This window comes from Magallana gigas, chromosome 6 (genome assembly GCF_963853765.1).
Source record: "Magallana gigas chromosome 6, xbMagGiga1.1, whole genome shotgun sequence".
NCBI classification, from domain to species: Eukaryota; Metazoa; Mollusca; class Bivalvia; order Ostreida; family Ostreidae; genus Magallana; species Magallana gigas.
This window is the reverse complement of record NC_088858.1, coordinates 52,989,378-53,007,321: the sequence shown is the minus strand read 5'-3', so window position 1 is coordinate 53,007,321 and position 17,944 is coordinate 52,989,378. Positions and strand designations below refer to the sequence as shown.

At 32.7% G+C, this 17,944-nt stretch overlaps 1 protein-coding gene across 1 annotated transcript in view; it reads left to right on the top strand.

Annotated features, from left to right (window-relative positions):
* The window catches only part of LOC105347554 (focadhesin), a 125,061-nt gene that overhangs the window by 20,705 nt on the left and 86,412 nt on the right, over positions 1-17,944 (top strand). Inside the window, exons 3-7 of the mRNA XM_034467150.2 lie at positions 9,947-10,021; positions 10,934-11,088; positions 13,215-13,316; positions 15,080-15,181; positions 17,608-17,800. Of these exons, the coding sequence (XP_034323041.2) occupies positions 9,947-10,021; positions 10,934-11,088; positions 13,215-13,316; positions 15,080-15,181; positions 17,608-17,800 (627 nt within the window). The remainder of the gene's footprint in view (positions 1-9,946; positions 10,022-10,933; positions 11,089-13,214; positions 13,317-15,079; positions 15,182-17,607; positions 17,801-17,944) is intronic.

Sequence of the window (17,944 nt, the reverse complement as noted above, 5' to 3'; positions counted from 1 at the left end):
GCATATGCAATTTGAATGCTGTCTTTCTTTTTGCATGCAACTTTCATTTAAGTCTGTGTATTGCAGGGTTGGGTAAATTATTTGAAAATGTAATTAAACACTTTTAAATCATCATTTCTTGACTTTAATTTTTTTTTTAAAACCCATGATTTTCATGAATGTAAAATCCATCCATTGTTATAAAATATCTTTGTTCATGGGTATGACAGGGTTCACACCTGAGCAAAATTAGACCTTTACCTGATGTCTTGGGCAGTGTGACAGACTGTTTAAACATATTAAGCATAATTGTAAAAACACTACGTACAAGCCTATACAAAATATGCATCATTATAAGACACCTTTTTAAACTTTTAACTTGGAAAAAAGTAATTAAAATGTAATTGAAAAGTATTTGAAGTATTTTGGAATGTATTTAAATTCTTTTCATTGCTTGTAATTAAAGGCAGACTCAATAACACATTACTTCAAGTTACTTTGAAAAATGTATTTAGCTCAATTACAAATACTTTTTCAATTACCCTATTCCTGGTGTATAGCCAAGGTATCAGAGTCCTATTAAATAGTTTCATTATACCCCCGCAAACGAAGTTTAGGGGGGTATATTGGTTTCACCCTGTCCGTCTGTCTGTCCGTCCGTCTGTCCGTCTGTCTGTCTGTCCGTCTGTCCGTCTGTCTGTAGACGCAACTTTGTCCCCCCTATAGAATTTTTTATTACTGCATGAAACAGTTTGAAAATTTGTACATATGTTGAACACCATCTGAAGATGTGCACCTGCAATTTTTTTTAAGATCAGACAAGATTTAATGATTTTATGACAGTTTTCATATTCCTTATTCTATATATTGTACACTAATGTTGAAAAGTAAGGGAGGTAATCCTTACAGATTTTATTAATTAATTAATAGAAAACACTCTAAAATATATTTATATAAATACATCCAGATGGAGTTTTTTGTCTTTATGTCTTAATTAATTAAAAAAAATTTATTTTTTATAAGTATTCTATCAACTGACAATGCAAAGTTTTTGTTTGTCAATGATAAATTCTTAGGAGCTAATCAGAACATCAAAGACAAGTGTGGCTGAATTCATTTGTCCCAAGGGAGCCATTATCTGAGCCATGGTTCAGATGGAGCATGTGTTTAGGGGAAATTGATAATCTGTAAAATTGGTGATGGTTTTGGGGCTATTTTAAAACTGTTTCATGTAAACCAAAAGGTCTATCATAATAAGGAAATAAATAATATAATTATTAATAAAGAAGTTAAACTTTTTTTAGAGGTTGTTTAAATTCATTTGTCAAGTAAATTGATGAAGTGACCCTATTGGGCATTAATTTAAATGAAATTCAAAATTACTGAAATGATTGTAGTGTTTTGGCAATTTTAAAATTGTTTGTAATATTAAATTTTCTTTTTTACATATTTTTACATAGTATGGTAATTATGGTAATGTTTTGGGATTTTATTAAATTTAACAAGATCATCAAAGAAAATCATAGTCCTATGGGATCAATTTTCTGATATGGAGTTCCATTGTGCCATAGGAGAAAGTGAGGAAAATTTGAAACAACTAATTGCATCTGTCAAGACTCTACTTAGAAAGATATTGAAAGTTTTATCAACAGAAGAGCATTGCTTGGCTACCAGTATTTCTATTCACTGCAAAGGGAGGGGTTATTGTCATTTTGTTGGTTTTTCTTTAAATCAATTAAATTAAAAAAATATATCATCTAATAAATACATTTGTAAATGTATTACTGTTATAGATATGTATTTACAGTGAAATTCTGACAATTTTGATTTTAATTTTTCTTTGTTAACTAACTTTTTTTTTTTTTTACAATTCTAGAAATTTTTTTTTGTATGTGTTCCAAACCTTTCTTATTCAATTCAATTATTTGTCCCATTTGAAATTAGCCTAGCGGGGGTATTAGTCCCATTAGGACAGTTCTAGTTAATTTATACTACTTAGTCTAGAGAGATTCAAATTTAATCTGGGGAATCTTACAAATGTCAAGGTTTTTACAGCCAATTCATGCCATGCTAACAATTTCTACTTAATATATACAGACAATACAATTTACTGTATGTATACAGTGATAGTCGTCCTTTGCTGTAGAAGTTGATGGAAGAATAATTTTATCAAATACAATTTTGCTCAGTATTTATCTATTTTGATTTTCTTGAAACAAATCTGTCAATTAACACTGTGATTTGGTTAAAGAATCTAAACCCAGGCACCCAGGGTCAATGGAAGTGGCCACTCCATTCATTCCCTGGTCCAAGCACCTGCTGATGTCATCAAATATCAACTTCAACTAAATTTAGTCTCCTACATGATTATCAGAGATAAATTAAGAGATCTGGTGTTAATGTGCATCTCAGAATCCTGTCCCATTTATATTCAGAGACATTCTGTATGCAATAAACTTGAATTATTGTATTTATTGATTATTATAAAGTGAATTGTTGGGACAGAAAAACTGCTATAGATAGCAGTGGGTCAGTATGAGAATCTGAAATAGTCAATGTCTGATTCTAATAGGGATATTAGTTTGGTCCATTGAAGCTTTGAGGACCTTGGTTTAAATGAGTTTGAGGAGTTTTCCATTCTGTATATAATCAATAAACTTGAATAATTGCATTTATTGATTAATACATAGTGAATTGTTGGGACAGAAAAACTGCTTTAGATAGCAGTGGGTCAGTATGAGAATTTGAATTAGTCTATGGCTGATTCTCATTGGGATATTGGTTTCGTCCAGTGAAGCTTTGAGGACCTTAAAGGACCTTGGTTTAAATAAGTTTGAAGAGTTTTTCATTATAAATTGGGTCCATAGGCTGTGATATTTATGTGTAAGTGATCTGAGTAAAGCTCATCTTTAATTCTAAATTTGATGTTTTTTGTTGGATACAGCAATTGAGATAAAAGATCCTAGATGCAGGAGAGAGAGAGAGAGAGAGAGAGAGAGAGAGAGAGAGAGAGAGAGAGAGAGAGAGAGAGAGAGAGAGAGAGAGAGAGAGAGAGAGAGAGAGAGATGTTGTCAAAGTCGCTGTGGTATTTCATGAATCTTTAAACTGAATGAAAAAAGTTGGTATCATTGCAACACAAACATTGACCATGTTTCACTAGCAGATAAGTTTTACATCTTCTGAGTATTTTCTCCCCTATTTTCCAAGAAATCTGCAATGCTAGTATTCATACAGCTATATACTGACAATAGAGAACCATTAATCATTTGTCCAGGAAATAACAATGAACATACACCTTCCTTTGAAAACTTTTGAAATGGCCTTCAAAAGCATTATTAATAATGAATTCAAGCTTCTGAGCAAAGTCAGTTATATTCCCTTTCATTTTAAATTGTATCACAAACTTAATTGATTTAGCCAATTACACTTGTAACTAATTAAAAACTTCTTGTTCTTCCCTGGCACGCATTTTATTCTGCATCTGCCTTTACTGATAAGGTTAATATATGATAAGTAGAAATCATGAAAGATACTATTAAACAAGGTACTTTATTTTTTATTCAGCTTTTAAAACGTAAATAAAACCTTATTATAACCATAATCAACCTTCAGAAATATTTACTTGTACATAAGGCTATTAATCATTGGATAATGCTACAATGCAGTTTTATTATATTATCAGGGAAATTAGAACGCCTTGACCAAATCTTAGATGCATCAGATCATTAAAAGCATGTTTTTACTGCATTGTGTTTGCGTAATGATCAACTTATGGTAGGATCTACCTTAAAGATTTCCTTAGAACCTGCAACAGTGAAATCATTATTAAGGGCAGTTAACCATGCAGAAGATGAGCAATTAGTTTACGGGGAGCCAGGGAGAGCACTATTGGGTGCAAGTGGTCAAACATTTACTGTCTTCCTTTCTTTGCAACTTGAATATTCTTGAAGTTGACATAAGTTGGCATTAGACAGACACAGACAGATCAATGTCACAGCACATCAATCCAGTATATACATCTGTAAATATGCTTCCATATATGAACCCTAGCTATAGAATAGCAAAAATGCTCAATTCTGTGTGAACAATTTCATGACGTCACAATGATAACAGCACGTGCTTATCGCTTGAAGGTTGCAATATTGTAAACTTAAAAACACTGTTATATTGATAATTCTGAACAATTTACCATTCTCAAAAGTAAATATTAGTAATAAAAAGCAATTTTAAAAAGTTCATCCGGATATGAACTTGGTTGTTACATGATCAAATCTTTTGAGAAATCCTTCAGGCTTCACGGGATTTGATAACGTACCAACCAAGTTCATATCCACGTGAATTTTTTTTAAACTGCTGTTTATTTCCCAAGTAAAATAGCAGAAAACACCCCCTTGTAAATTTACCATGATTTGCCATGATTAATTTCAAATGAGCAATAAGTATACTGGTGTATAGAGGGAAATATTCGCCCCTGTTTTATTTTCACCCCTTTGGTCCTCGTTGACAGCATCCATTTAAGACTGGGCAAATTCCTATGTTTCAGATGGTATGCTTTACTCAAAACTTTATTTGGGCGAATTCAAGAAGGGGCGAAACCATTTTCAAGTAAAAAAAAAAAGGGCGAAAATAACACATAGCGAAAATAACCCTGTAAACAGTAAATAGTATTAAAAAAATATTTCACAGCATTTTAAAATACACTGATTATGGTGGGATGATGTAACTGGTAAGTGGTAGGTGGAATGGCTACCAGGTTATTAATGATTCAATACCACGGTGAGCTGGATCTTTGTTCGTCTGGATTGCAAGAATTCCCAATTGAGATTCTCTAACATATCTGTCATGCTACTGGTATTGCATTATCTTCTTTTGGCATATCTTGCTGCCTGTCATTGGAGTTTCTCAAGCTTCTGAACTGTGTTTGGTGTGGATTCCAAACTGATGCACAATAGACAAGGGTTAATTGGTGTAACTAGTGTGTAGTATGCCGGAATTCTGGTTTCCTGGCTTGAAAACCTCTAAATTTCTTTTGCATTTTTTCAATTTCACCATTTATAGTACTCTGGTGTATCAGTGTTGTGAATGGTGCTATGTGACTAGCAAAGTCTTTCAATATTCTTGCAGTGATGAGATTGAATCCACATGCCTTGTTTGGATTATAACCTTGTGCAGTAACCTGTTACCCTCCCCTTCATCTATGTGGATGTTGAGGCATTGATGGATTACAGTGTTAGTATTGGGTCGGGGGATGTATCTTCTTTGGTCAAAACTGATTTGTACTGCCTGTTTATGATGTCTGCTTTGTCTTTTGGGTTGTGGTGCATTTTCTCATTCTTATGATGCTACGCTGTTGTTGGTCTTTCAAAGTGCTTAAGTGATATAATTCCAGAATATTTGGTTTACGTATTTCAATCCGATTGTCTACATAGTCACTTTTGTCTCTGTGTCCATGCTTTGCCCTCTTTTGTATACATGTTAATGTTGTTTCCTTGTATGTGACTTTCTGTCTGCACGTTTATTTTCCTTATTTTTTTGTTTATCTCACTTCTTAGCTATTTTGTTCTATAATAGCCGTTGTCTAGACTGATGAGACTTGTAAATAATTATTACTCAATATCAGACGATAGACGAAGTTTCATAAGTTAATGTACCGGTAGGTGGATTTAATTCATTCAAAGTGGCATTAATCATGCCTGATCTTTTTTAATGACAATAGCAATTTAATTGTTGTACAATTCAATATTTCTATTCATTATGCTTCTAAGTAATTTTCCTATGTTAAAGTGCATTCAATAAACTTGCTTTTACCCTAAATAGACAGTGCTTACTGCAAAATTATTTCACCATATGCCCGCATGGTTAATAATCATGAAAACTATTTACATGTACGTGCAGCCTTCCATTTCTCAATTTATTTTTTACATAACAAGCCCAGCATTTCCAACAGTCAAAGTTTTCTTTGTTAGTTTTTTCTGTATCTTCCTTAGATATTTTTTTATTCTGTGTGTTAATTTTCTGGCTTTGCATAATAAGTTAATTAGCTTTGCCATATTGCCATAAGGATATGTAAAATATTGAAGAAATAATCATGTGTGAAAAAAATATGGATATTTGAAGAAATGAAGCTGTTTTTGCTTTGATTCTGTTCTGTAACAACATAAATTAATTCTGCTCAAAGGGGAGTACAATTCAAGACTGTTTCTGTTGGGGATGAAGTAATTAGCCCAAAAAGTTTGATGTTTTTAAGATTTGGCAGTTTTCTTTCCTATTCTGACCCACATTTTTAGCTCACCGAGACGAAGTCAGGGGGAGCTTATGCTAAACCCTCGGCGTCGGCGTCGGTGTCGGCGTCCGGACCTGGTTAAAGTTTTTGTTGCAGGTCTTGTATCTAAGCTATTACTTGTCCTATCTTCACCAAACTTGCATGGATGATGCATCTGAACCTACTTATGGACTTGAAAGACTTGGATGCTGAATCTGAGTCCTAAATTTCAGATGCTGGAGGAGGTTAAGGTTGTTGGACCAGGTTAAAGTTTTTGTTGCAGGTGCCCTTTGATAGCAATATCTAAGTTACTGCAGGTCCGTACTTCACCAAACTTGCATGGATGGTGTGTCTTATGATACTGATGCACCAGACAGGCTTGAGTGCTGAATCTGAGCTATAGGTTTCGGATGCTGGAGGAGGTTAAGGTTTTTGGAGCAGGTTAAAGTTTCTGTTGCAGGTGCCCGTTGATAGCAATATCTAAGTTACTGCTGGTCTGTACTTCACCAAACTTGCATTGATGGTGTGTCTTATGATACTGATGCACCAGGCAGGCTTGGGTGCTGAATCTGAGCTATAGGTTTCAGATGCTGAAGGAGGTTAAGGTTTTTAGAGCAGGTTAAAGTTTCTGTTGCAGGTGCCCTCTGATGATTATATCTTAGTTACTACTTGTCGTAACTTCACCAGACTTCCATGGATGGTGCGTCTTATGATACTGATGCACCAGGCAGGCTTGAATACTGAATCTGAGCCATAGGTTTCGGATGCTGGAGGAGGTTAAGGTTTTTATAGCTGGTTAAAGTTTTTGAAACGGGTGCCCTCTGATGATTATATCTTAGTTATTACTTGTCCTGACTTCACCAGACTTCCATGGATGGTGCTTCTTATGATACTGATGCACCTGACAGGTTTGAATGCTGAGTCTGAGCCATAGGTTTCAGATGCTGGATATGGTTAAGTTTTTTGGAACAGGTCACATCTTTAATAGATAATAGTACTATTTCAAACTTGCATAGTTGATTAAACTGTAGTATGAATGAATCACAGAGAAAGCTTCAGATGCAGAGCTTGATCTCCATTATCAAGGAGGCTAAAAAATATATCTTAGTTATTACAGGTCCTAACTTCACCAAACTTAAATGGATGGTGTGTCTTATGATACAGATGCACCTGAAAGGCATGGATGTTGAATCTGAGCCATAGGTTGCAGATGCTGGAGCAGGTAAAGGTTTCAATTGCTAGTGCCCTCTGATGATGATATCTTAGTTCTTCACCAAATTTGCATGGAGATGCGTCTTATGTATAATGATGCACCTGACAGGCTTGAATGCTGAATCTGAGCGATAGGTTTTGGATGCTGGATGAGGTTTAGTTTTTTTTGGAACAGGTCACATGTTTTATAGATGATAGCTTGCATAGTTGATTTAACTATATTATAAATGAAACGAAGAGGTTGCTTCAGATGCAGAGCCTGATCTCCATTATCAAGGATGCTAAAGAAATCTCCTACCTCACTCAAACCTGCTCAATAGATAGATGTGTTTGTTGATAAATGATATAACATGATTCCTATGATATAGTATTGTTTGATATGAAACAATATTGTTTAATATGACACAATATAATATCATATGTAATATTATAAAAAGTTATATGATACGATATGATATTGTATCAATTTTTAAAAATATTTTATGTTATGATATTGTATCATGATATCGTTATGTATAGTATTGTATATTATGATACAATATTGTATAATATTATATTGTATTATTAATTTATTATTTTATCACATGATACTATTACATAAGATATTGCAAAATATAATATTGTATCCTATGATATAATATTGTATATTCTATAATATTGTATCATACGATATTGTATCATATGATATTAGGTTCTCTAATATAGAATTATATCACATGAAATTGTATAATATGATACAGTAATTGTAATATTATATAATATCATATCATACGATATTGTATAATGTGATATAGGTTTATAATATGATATATTATCACATCACATGAACTTGTATTGTATGATACTGTAAAATATATTATTGTATCATATGATATAATATTGTATATTCTATAATATAATATCAAAGGTTTCAATGTTATGATGTTTTATGTAATATGATATTGTAATATAATACTATATTGTTTTATATATAATGATATTGTATTATTTGATCAAATACAATAACGTATAAAACAATACAATGTCATATCAAACGTTACAAAATCATATCTCATCATTGTTTATTATATGATATATGTTGTAAATATGATAGGATGCAATATTTAATGTTATATTATTGTATTGATTAACAAATGAACATATGATTATCATACAATTTTTTAACAGATGATATACGATATTGTGTCAAAACAGAATCCATGAATATCCAAGATCATAAAGTATGATTTTCATTTTATATGATAAAGGTGGTCTCTTAAAGGTGAAGTCTCATAAGGGTGATGTCTTGTCTCGGTGAGCTTTGTAATCTGTGATTACCTATGTTTAGAAAAAGGATGATTTGTATTGCTGTGTGACTGTGCTGGTTTGATGTCTATTCACTTGGTTCCTTTATAGTATATATGGCAGCAAGGGACAGTTTTGGATGAAGTACCCATCAATATTTTTATGAAAGTGAGAGTTGCTGTACTTGAAGGCTTAATTATGAATGTTGCTAAAATTCATGAAATGATTTTTAATGATTATCATTAGGTAGAGAGATGTCTCTTGCTAAAATTGGTATGCAATATGTAAGTCCAGAAATTTAAGTACATGAGAATCAGAAGTAAAATGCAAAACTTGCAGCTATGACTGTTGTGTCTACATTACGCAGTTAAATTGCAAGTGACAGACTGGAGGTAAAATAACACAAAAAGTAGGTGGATGGCAGGCCACATAAAAATTATTTTTAGATTCTTATCTCTGTCTCTCTGAAAATGGCCTGCCCCGATGAAATTTTTCTTTGGGAAAAAAAAATGTGTGGAAAAAATCGGGCTCAGTATACCAATAATTCAAAATGTTTAAATATTAAATGGCTGCTTGACATGTGGATTTCGTTTGATTCGAGTCATGGTTGCAAATGTCCTTATGCATTAACAGTTTACTTAAAATGAAATGGAATTAAAGGATAGAAATTTGTTTGTTTACTCCTATTAGCATTAACCTACCTAATGATATTACGCCCCATAAACCTGTGGAATTTTAGAATTCACAAAAATTTGGCCCCATTACAAACTGAAATGGTTGCGCTAAAAGTGATTTGTATATAGTCATCTGATAATTCTAATTTATTATACTTTCATGTTAATTGGCTAAATCTGATTGGTTTAGACTCAGTTGATAATCTGTTCTATTACCCTCTGTGTTAGCAACATGCATGGCAATGGGTAACACAACGAATTGTTACATGCACATATACGGTTCGCCATAGAATTGGCGTTATTCTGTAAAGTTTTCTTTATATAGAATTAAGGCATTCGGTATAATAAAATGAATAGTGCCTGTTTGTGAGGGTAAGAGTTGAAATTGACACCCCTCGAAAACCATTGTCAACCTCCGCTTCGTGTCGGTTGACATTGATTTTCCTCGGGGTGTCAATTTCAACTCTAACCCTTCCAAACAGGCACTATTTATATAATGTTAATTATTCTGAATGAAAATTTCAATGTTTTTTAGGCACTAAACAAACTGAATGAGGAAGTTAGAAAGAGCTTAACCACAGAGAATAAGTTAACTGTCTCATCACCTAAGGTAAGTGTTGTATCAGCAATACGACAGCCACAACTGGAGAACATTAATGTTATAATGCTCAATTTTGCATGCATTTAATAATTGATACAAATACCTTCATAGATTATCTTTACATTAAACAACTCCAATGACATGTAGAGTCACCAAGTGAATAGCAGTGGAGTTACACAGTTTACATCCAACTTGGGCCCATTTACTTTTAGCCCTTCTCCTTTTAAAAACCTTAATGTAGAATTCTACATATACACCAACAATTTTTTAAGGATAGTTATATGTTTAAATTTTCTATTGTTTGTGTAGGAATAAGTTTAATTTTGATCGGATGTGGTTCAGTTTTGAAATATAGCAGTATTTTAAAAATTTCTCCAATTTGACTCAATTTCTTTTAAGAAAATGATTGTTTTATATTTCTTCTTTTAGAGATATTTAAGTTTCTTCAAAAGATTTCATCCAAAGGGTCGAAAAATATGAACAAAAGATGTGCTTTATTTTCTTAAATAATTTTTCATTAAAAAAAAGTATGTCTTAAAGACATTCATGGACATGGTCTATTAGATATTGATATCATGCATTTTTTTGCACTAATTTTCAAACTGTACAGTGTGTTACTTGCAGCCAAAACAAATTTGTTAATTTATTTTTAAAAAATACAAAAAAATTGGTATAAAAAAATGAAGGGCATATATCCTTCTTTGAACAGCAGAATCATGTTTCTGAAATGATACTTTAACGACGTATTTAATAAAAGTTTGGTGTAGCATTCCACCTAGATTAAAATGCACAAGTGCAATTTATTACAATTTTTTTCTTCAACATATCACTGTAAACTAATGAAAGCATAAATATTTATTATGATTGGCTTCTTTTGCACAATATTTTAAGTGGCAAAAATTAGATTGTGTATTTCTACAGAGTGTGGCATGCAAACTTTTGGAGGAGAAATGTGGTGTCGCAGACACAGTGGTTGCCAAGGCAGCATGCGGTGTAATGGTGGAGCTGGTGAGAGAGGGACTGGCCGAATTCACGGCTGTCCAGGAGTTGTTCCTCAATCAAGTACCAACTGCAAAGTAAGTCTTGGTGGATTCAGAGTGTCATGGACTCTGTAATTGCTAGGTATCACGTCCTTGATCCCCTTTATCTCCATTAGTAGAGCCGTCTTTATCAGACCTACCAACAATGAACTACCAACAAATGGATTTTCTTAAAGTTTAACTTTTGTGTTTTTTGTAAATGATTATAAAGTAGTGAATCTTATAATATGTTTCATTTAGTGTCCAAACTGCTTAGTAGGAAAACGGATATCTAATGAATAACAGTCATCAACATCTCTCTTTGAATCTCTCTTTTAAGTATAAAACTGAAGACTTAAGTTGAATAAAATATTCCCATGGAGTGACTAAAACCCTTTCCTGTATATTGTCTGACAAATTTAATTCTAGACATCCAATAAAGTGATTATCCGTCTTCAGAGTCCTTTTTTTGGTGTCTTAAAATAGATTGAACCAGTGATTTTAAAAACAGAAATACCACCGAGTGTAAAAATCAATCCTATTGATTTTACGTGGATTAAGATAATTGTGTCTTTTGCTCTTTATAACTCACACTGGACCTTGATGAGATTCCGGGATGTAAATTTCTTTCAAAAGTAATTCATTCATCAGTAAAGCATGAATGTAGGAGCCAGTAAATGCTTGTTAAAGCCATGGGCTTATTTGGTAGAGAAATTAGATTTATCAAACATGAAGTAAAAGATCTTGTAATTACAGAGACGTGTCTCTCAAATTCAGACAGAGATAATCTGCATTGCTGAAAAGCTGTTTTCTTTGATTAACCAGTGCTCTGTACTGCATGGCATTCAATTTGGATAACTTTGTTAACTACTCTTTTTCTGATAAATAATGTGATAATGTTGTTTTAATATGGCCCAGCTCTTCATGTGCTATAAAGTTATCAATGTATTTGTTCATTCATCCATCTGTATGTTCATCTGTCTGTCAAACATCACTTGTCCTAGGCATTTTATATTTCTCTTGACCCAATGTGGCTCATACTCCAACCACAGTATACCTTTGGGTGATGAATGTGCACTGACCTTGAACCACCCTTCTTGGTGTAAGGTTAGGGTTGTAGCAGACTTATGTTAAAATTTTTGTCTGGACCATATATACTCCCCCTTTCTCCAGTCTGGCTCTTTTTTCATCAGCAATGTCTTTAGATAAAGATTTTGCTGTGACCTTGAAAGGTCAAAGTTCAAGATTGAGGTCATATCAAACCTCTGTAAATAAAATCTTGTCAGTACCATCCTTCCTGAACTATACCTAGCCCATTCTTTAAAAAAGAGTGTTTATTTTTTAAGGCTTTGCAATGACCTTGAAATTCATTTGTAAGTAAGATGTAACGGTCATAGCAGAATTCTCTCTGAAATCCAGTTTTTTTATTATAATTAATTTGCCCAATCTTATTCAGACTTTACCGTAAAAAACTATCTATGGAGAAGGAAGGTAAAGTGATCATGAATCAAGTTTCTGGGTCAAAGTCTTAGCAGACCTCTTTTAAAAATCCACGTCAGGGTAACATGTTTTCTCCTACTCTCCCATTGGCCCATGTCAGGGTAACATGTTTTCTCCTACTCTCCTAACTAAATTTGTAAGATAAAGGTTAAGGCCAAAGTATAGTCCTCCATTTTTTTTTATTATTCTGCTCCTTCTCAAAGGGCCCTTTGAAATGGTCACCACTCAATGATGTCTTAGTTTCAATTCATTGTTTTTGTTTTTTTTTCTATAGGATTTAATGATTTGATTTTACATTGTAATGCAAGTTTATACTCTCATGATATATAGCTCTCGGTCACATTCATTGTCAATAGATAAGTTTAGGAGTAAGATCGATATCACAATTTATGATATCTTTGGATTCAATTAAGAAGCCAGAACTTCTTTTTAATGTCACAGTACATAGAACTTTAACTACTGAAAATTATGCAGACTGTTTAGAAAATTTAAACCTTATTTAGAATTTCTAGTAAAATGTAAAATAAACAAAAAGTGTGATTTCATAGCATCTATGTACCATTTACATATTGATTTTCTTTCATCAACAGTTTTTTTTCATCAAAGATTTATTTTGATTTTTAGAAACATTGGGCATCTTGTTTTAACTTTCTACCTAATCTTGAATTTTTTTGTTGTGACAGGAACTTATGTGGCATTGTACAGGGTACCACAGAGTTGCTCCTGTGGCAAGCGGCAGTGATGGCTGGCACTAAGGATGGGTACATGAACCCCTACACCCTGAGGTCAGTATCTTAGTCCATGATGGCAGATTCACACTAAACATGAATAGGACTGGTGAGTGCTGTCTATTCCAGAAAACAACCACTTCTTGTACAGTCTAAATGGACAAACAAAAACAATTCAATCAGTAGAAGGTATTGCTTTATCAAGCAAATAAAGGAAGCTATGTCTAAAATAATGATGTAAGCTCAGAAATTACACAATGAAGCAGCATAATACATTGATATTACCACTATTGAAAATTGAGAATTACCCTTACAAAAGCATCAGCTGGGGAAATTAAAATATTAATAGCATCAAATTCGAATTGTCCCATTGATGCTTAAATGCGTCATTGAAGGCAATTTTAGATGTATTCTGATAGCATTTCATTTTAATCCCTAATAGTCTAAACTCAGTTGTAATGTTTTTGGTGGCACTTCCATATGTTAGACTTTTTTGGGCTCGATGTCCTACACCAGGTGGTAATGGCAGCGATGATTTATGTTGTACCACAGATAGATGGACCAAATAAAATCTTGCTATTCAGTCATCCGAGACACTGGTTTTTGACTTTATGGTGTTTTAAATGTCAAACTTAACAACTTGAGAGAGAGAGAGAGAGAGAGAGAGAGAGAGAGAGAGAGAGAGAGAGAGAGAGAGAGAGAGAGAGAGAGAGAGAAGAGAGAGAGAGAGAGAGAGAAGAGAGAGAGCTAGAGAGAGCTCTAAGACAATGACTGTAAAAGCCTTGCCCCTGAGGCTGAAACTCTCTGTGATCATCACTGGTTTGTTGAATACCGTAGTTATGGCTGTTGATAATAAGGTATTAATTGCTCTGTGTAAATTGATTTTTTGTGGAAACTAGTACAAGGTATCTTTATTCCTTTTGAAACCAGTGCGTTCAAAATTTGATTTTTGATTAACGAAACAAGGCATGTGAGGCTTTTTATATGAACATATGAATATTTATGATTACTGCAAGTGCAGGCACATTTACTATTTATACATAGGAAATTGTCATTTTTCACACTTTGAAGCTTCAAAAGCTGTAAAAGAATACTACAAAAGTCATTTTCCTCAAGTTGCAATGTGTGATAAGTAATATCATTTTTACCTGATATGTAAAAAATACTAAATTCTGCCATCTAGTTTTTTTGTGCAGGCCATCTCAAAATATCAAAATGCACCAAATATTGCTATAAATTTGGAGTATTACAAATGTAGATTGGTATGATGGATTTAATAAAAAATTATTGAAAAAGTACTCTGCGAATATAGTATTCAGTATATACAATTTTTACTTTTTCTTCTATGCAATTTTTTTATGGCGAATTTCTACAAAGTTTCATTAATTTTTATCATTATGTTATAAAAATAAATGACAAAGCTTACCTACCATACAAGGGAAAAATTGTTGAAAAACTAGATTTTCTTTAAAAAATAAAAAAAAAATTATCTGTATTTTGTTTACTGTGGTCGGCCTCCTAAAGTGTTCTCCATAACACCCAACTTTTCAAGAATGATATCTATGACCAGCATTTATACTGCCTGCAGGAACAGAATTTCTCTCCCACTTTATTTCTAGACTAGATTTTCATTCTCAGTGGGCAAGTTTAAATCTGGGCAAATTCAAATTTGTTTAACTTGTTTTTTCTCAATGAACAAAACTGCATCTGGGTGAATTTTATGTTTACCAAATGATTTTGGTGGGCTAAACTACACCATGTACAAGTTGTTTTTACTGAAGACTACTTTCTAACTTACAAACCATTAAATCTATTGACAGGTCTCCCCCTCACCCCTTCATCACTATTTTGACCAATCGACCTGATTCCTGGACACTGCTAGGCAACCAAGTGACCAAAATCTGCAGTATGAAAGATGAAAGGTAAACCTCTAACTCATCAAATAACTTGTTTAGATATGAAATCTATGATGTTTAACCTTTGCCATAATCATAATAGGAAGTTTGAATGTTGGAGAAAAATGGAAATAAAGAATTTCTAACTTCTTGTTAATGCTTTTGTACAGAGTAACATAAAAAAAATGTCACAGTAGGAATTTTTGGATTCTGTGAAAAAGGGTAATATAGCTTTAATTCTTATTCCCCTGGAAATTGATCATCGTATGAATCCTCTGAAAGTGAGTACAGTGTCAGATTTGTTGGGGAAAAAATTACATGTAGATAAATAAACACTACGATTTACTTCTAGCAATGTCATGTCATATGTATTAAAAATCTGTATGCTTTTCATAATTTAACCACAGAAATGTCATTTTCATGCTCTGCATAGGTACTTTTCAGTTAGAATAAAATGGCTGCTTGCATTGACTACAGCAAGTTTTAAGTGATTAAGTTGGCTGATTCCTGAGCCCAATGCTCCTTTCAGTATCTAGGACAAAGGAAATGATAATTTTCAGCTTCTTGGTTGGAAATGTTGGTAAATGAACTTGTTTGTGATGTCATACAAAATATTATTGAAAAGTTTTGTATGCCATCATAGCTATTAGATAACAACAAAACCATTAAAGTTGTTTTTATTAAGAACTTTTAAATTACAGTTTAAATTACGTTGAGGTTATAATCCAAGTAAACCTTTTTTTTTAAAGAATGATACCATGCAAAGAATATATGTTAATTTTTAGTACTAAATAGAAATTCATGCTGAATGAGATAAAAATAACAAACCCCCGCCGTCATACAAAAACTTCAGAGCTAAACTTGCTTAACAGTTATTATAGATAAGGCGAGAGAAATTTAATTTTTAGTTTTACGGATTTTTTGGTAAAAAATTTGGGTCGGAGGAGGGAAAATAAAAAAAATAAAAAACTGGGGGCAAACTTTTAATAATCAAAATTACATATTATTTGCTTGAACTTATAATATTAAGTTTAATTTGTCCACTATCCATTGTGTACTTTGTGTTTGTTTCAAGATCATTGGTATTAACCTTACTAAACTTGTTCAGGATGACATATTTTCTTTGCTTTTCATAAAAACTTTTAAGCCAAACCATGCATGGCTGACCTCCATCTTAAATACTCCATGTTATAGAGACGCTTACACTTGATTTTAAAAGCTCCCTTTGTCAAACGTTTTGCAGATTTCAAATAAAATAAAGTAATTTTAAAACCAAGATCGGTCAAACTTGAAAATTCCGGAAAAATTTCCGAAGATACGAATTTCTATTTTTCATTATTTTTTTTTTTACAAAATCGGAAAAATTGGGTCGGCGGATCCGTAAAACTAAAAATTAAATTTCTCTCGCCTAAATAGGCCACAGGGCTTTCCTTGCCTCTAATTTGATATACGTGGGCATCAGTCAAAGGTTCAAGTCTTTGGATCCGATATCGTTATCCATGTTTACAGTCACGAACATTTACATCAGCAATAAACTGTTGCTTTTTATGTAATTATTTTCTTTTGTGATTGGATGATAGTTTGTTTGATGGCAAAGTCAAGATTTATTTTCAAATGAACTTGTGTTTAATTTTGTGGAGATGGCAATGTTAAGGCAAGTTGAAATGGTTTTTAATGAGTCAATTCAGACTGTACTAGACTAAGTGTATTAACAGGGGCCAACAAGTGCAAACTACCCATCTCTTTCTATGTCGTATTACTTTTTCTGATCTACATAGAGCCAAGGGACTAGTTTGCTTTTAAATCTTTATTTGATTGAACAACTCATGACAACGGAATTGAATGAAATTTGGCTTTAAGCATTAACTAAGGTAACTTTCGAAATAACACATGAAGTTTGAATACCGGAAGTGAAAACTTGATGTAGGCAGCCATTTATCCAGTAACCTGTCAAAGAGCTTAGAGATCCTACCTTTATATGTAGTTTGATCTTTAAAGCACAATGTTAAATGAAGTTTATCGACTTTAAAAGTATTTAAGCTCTTTTTTGTGAGTTTGACTTCTAAAACATTGATGACTGTCTCTGATATGTGTGTATATAGAGAACCAACACTATTTATTTGTTACTAGGAAATTCAGCTTCAAAGCCAATGCCAGGAATTGAACAAAAACGTTGTCAGTGTATGTTGTTTATAATTTGATATAAAAAAAATGATACTTTTTGCAGAAATTTCAGATAACAATCTAGATAGAGTAGGTTTATCAATGACAAGTATTTTTGTTTGTTTTACACCAATATTTTATAATTTTTCTGCATTTAAGACATTATTTTTTAATCCTCTTTAAATAATGTTAGTCAGCAATTTACCTGAATTAGGTATTCTGGTGAGAAATGTAGCCCATGGGACTCTTTTTTTCTTCAATTTTCATCATTTTGGTATAATTTTCCAAAGGATCCAAGGAATATCGGTAGAGATCCTTGAGCCATTCTTGAAGTTTGTTTTTGTGGAACCACTAGAGAGTCCTCAGTATCAGCCAATGAAAGTCTGCCTACAAAGGGAGCTACTTGCCCTAGCCAGCCAATCAGACAGTATCATGTTAAGGAAAATAACAGGATTTTTGGCCAATATTTTGCCTTGTCTTCAGGTATCAATTAATAATTTTGCTCCAGTCCTATATTCTTTTACTTTTTTAATTGATTTAATAAAGATGTACAGATGTTTAGTACTTTGATGAGTTTATTATAGCATTGAATCATGATTTTTTGAAGTATACAGTCTCATAACTTCA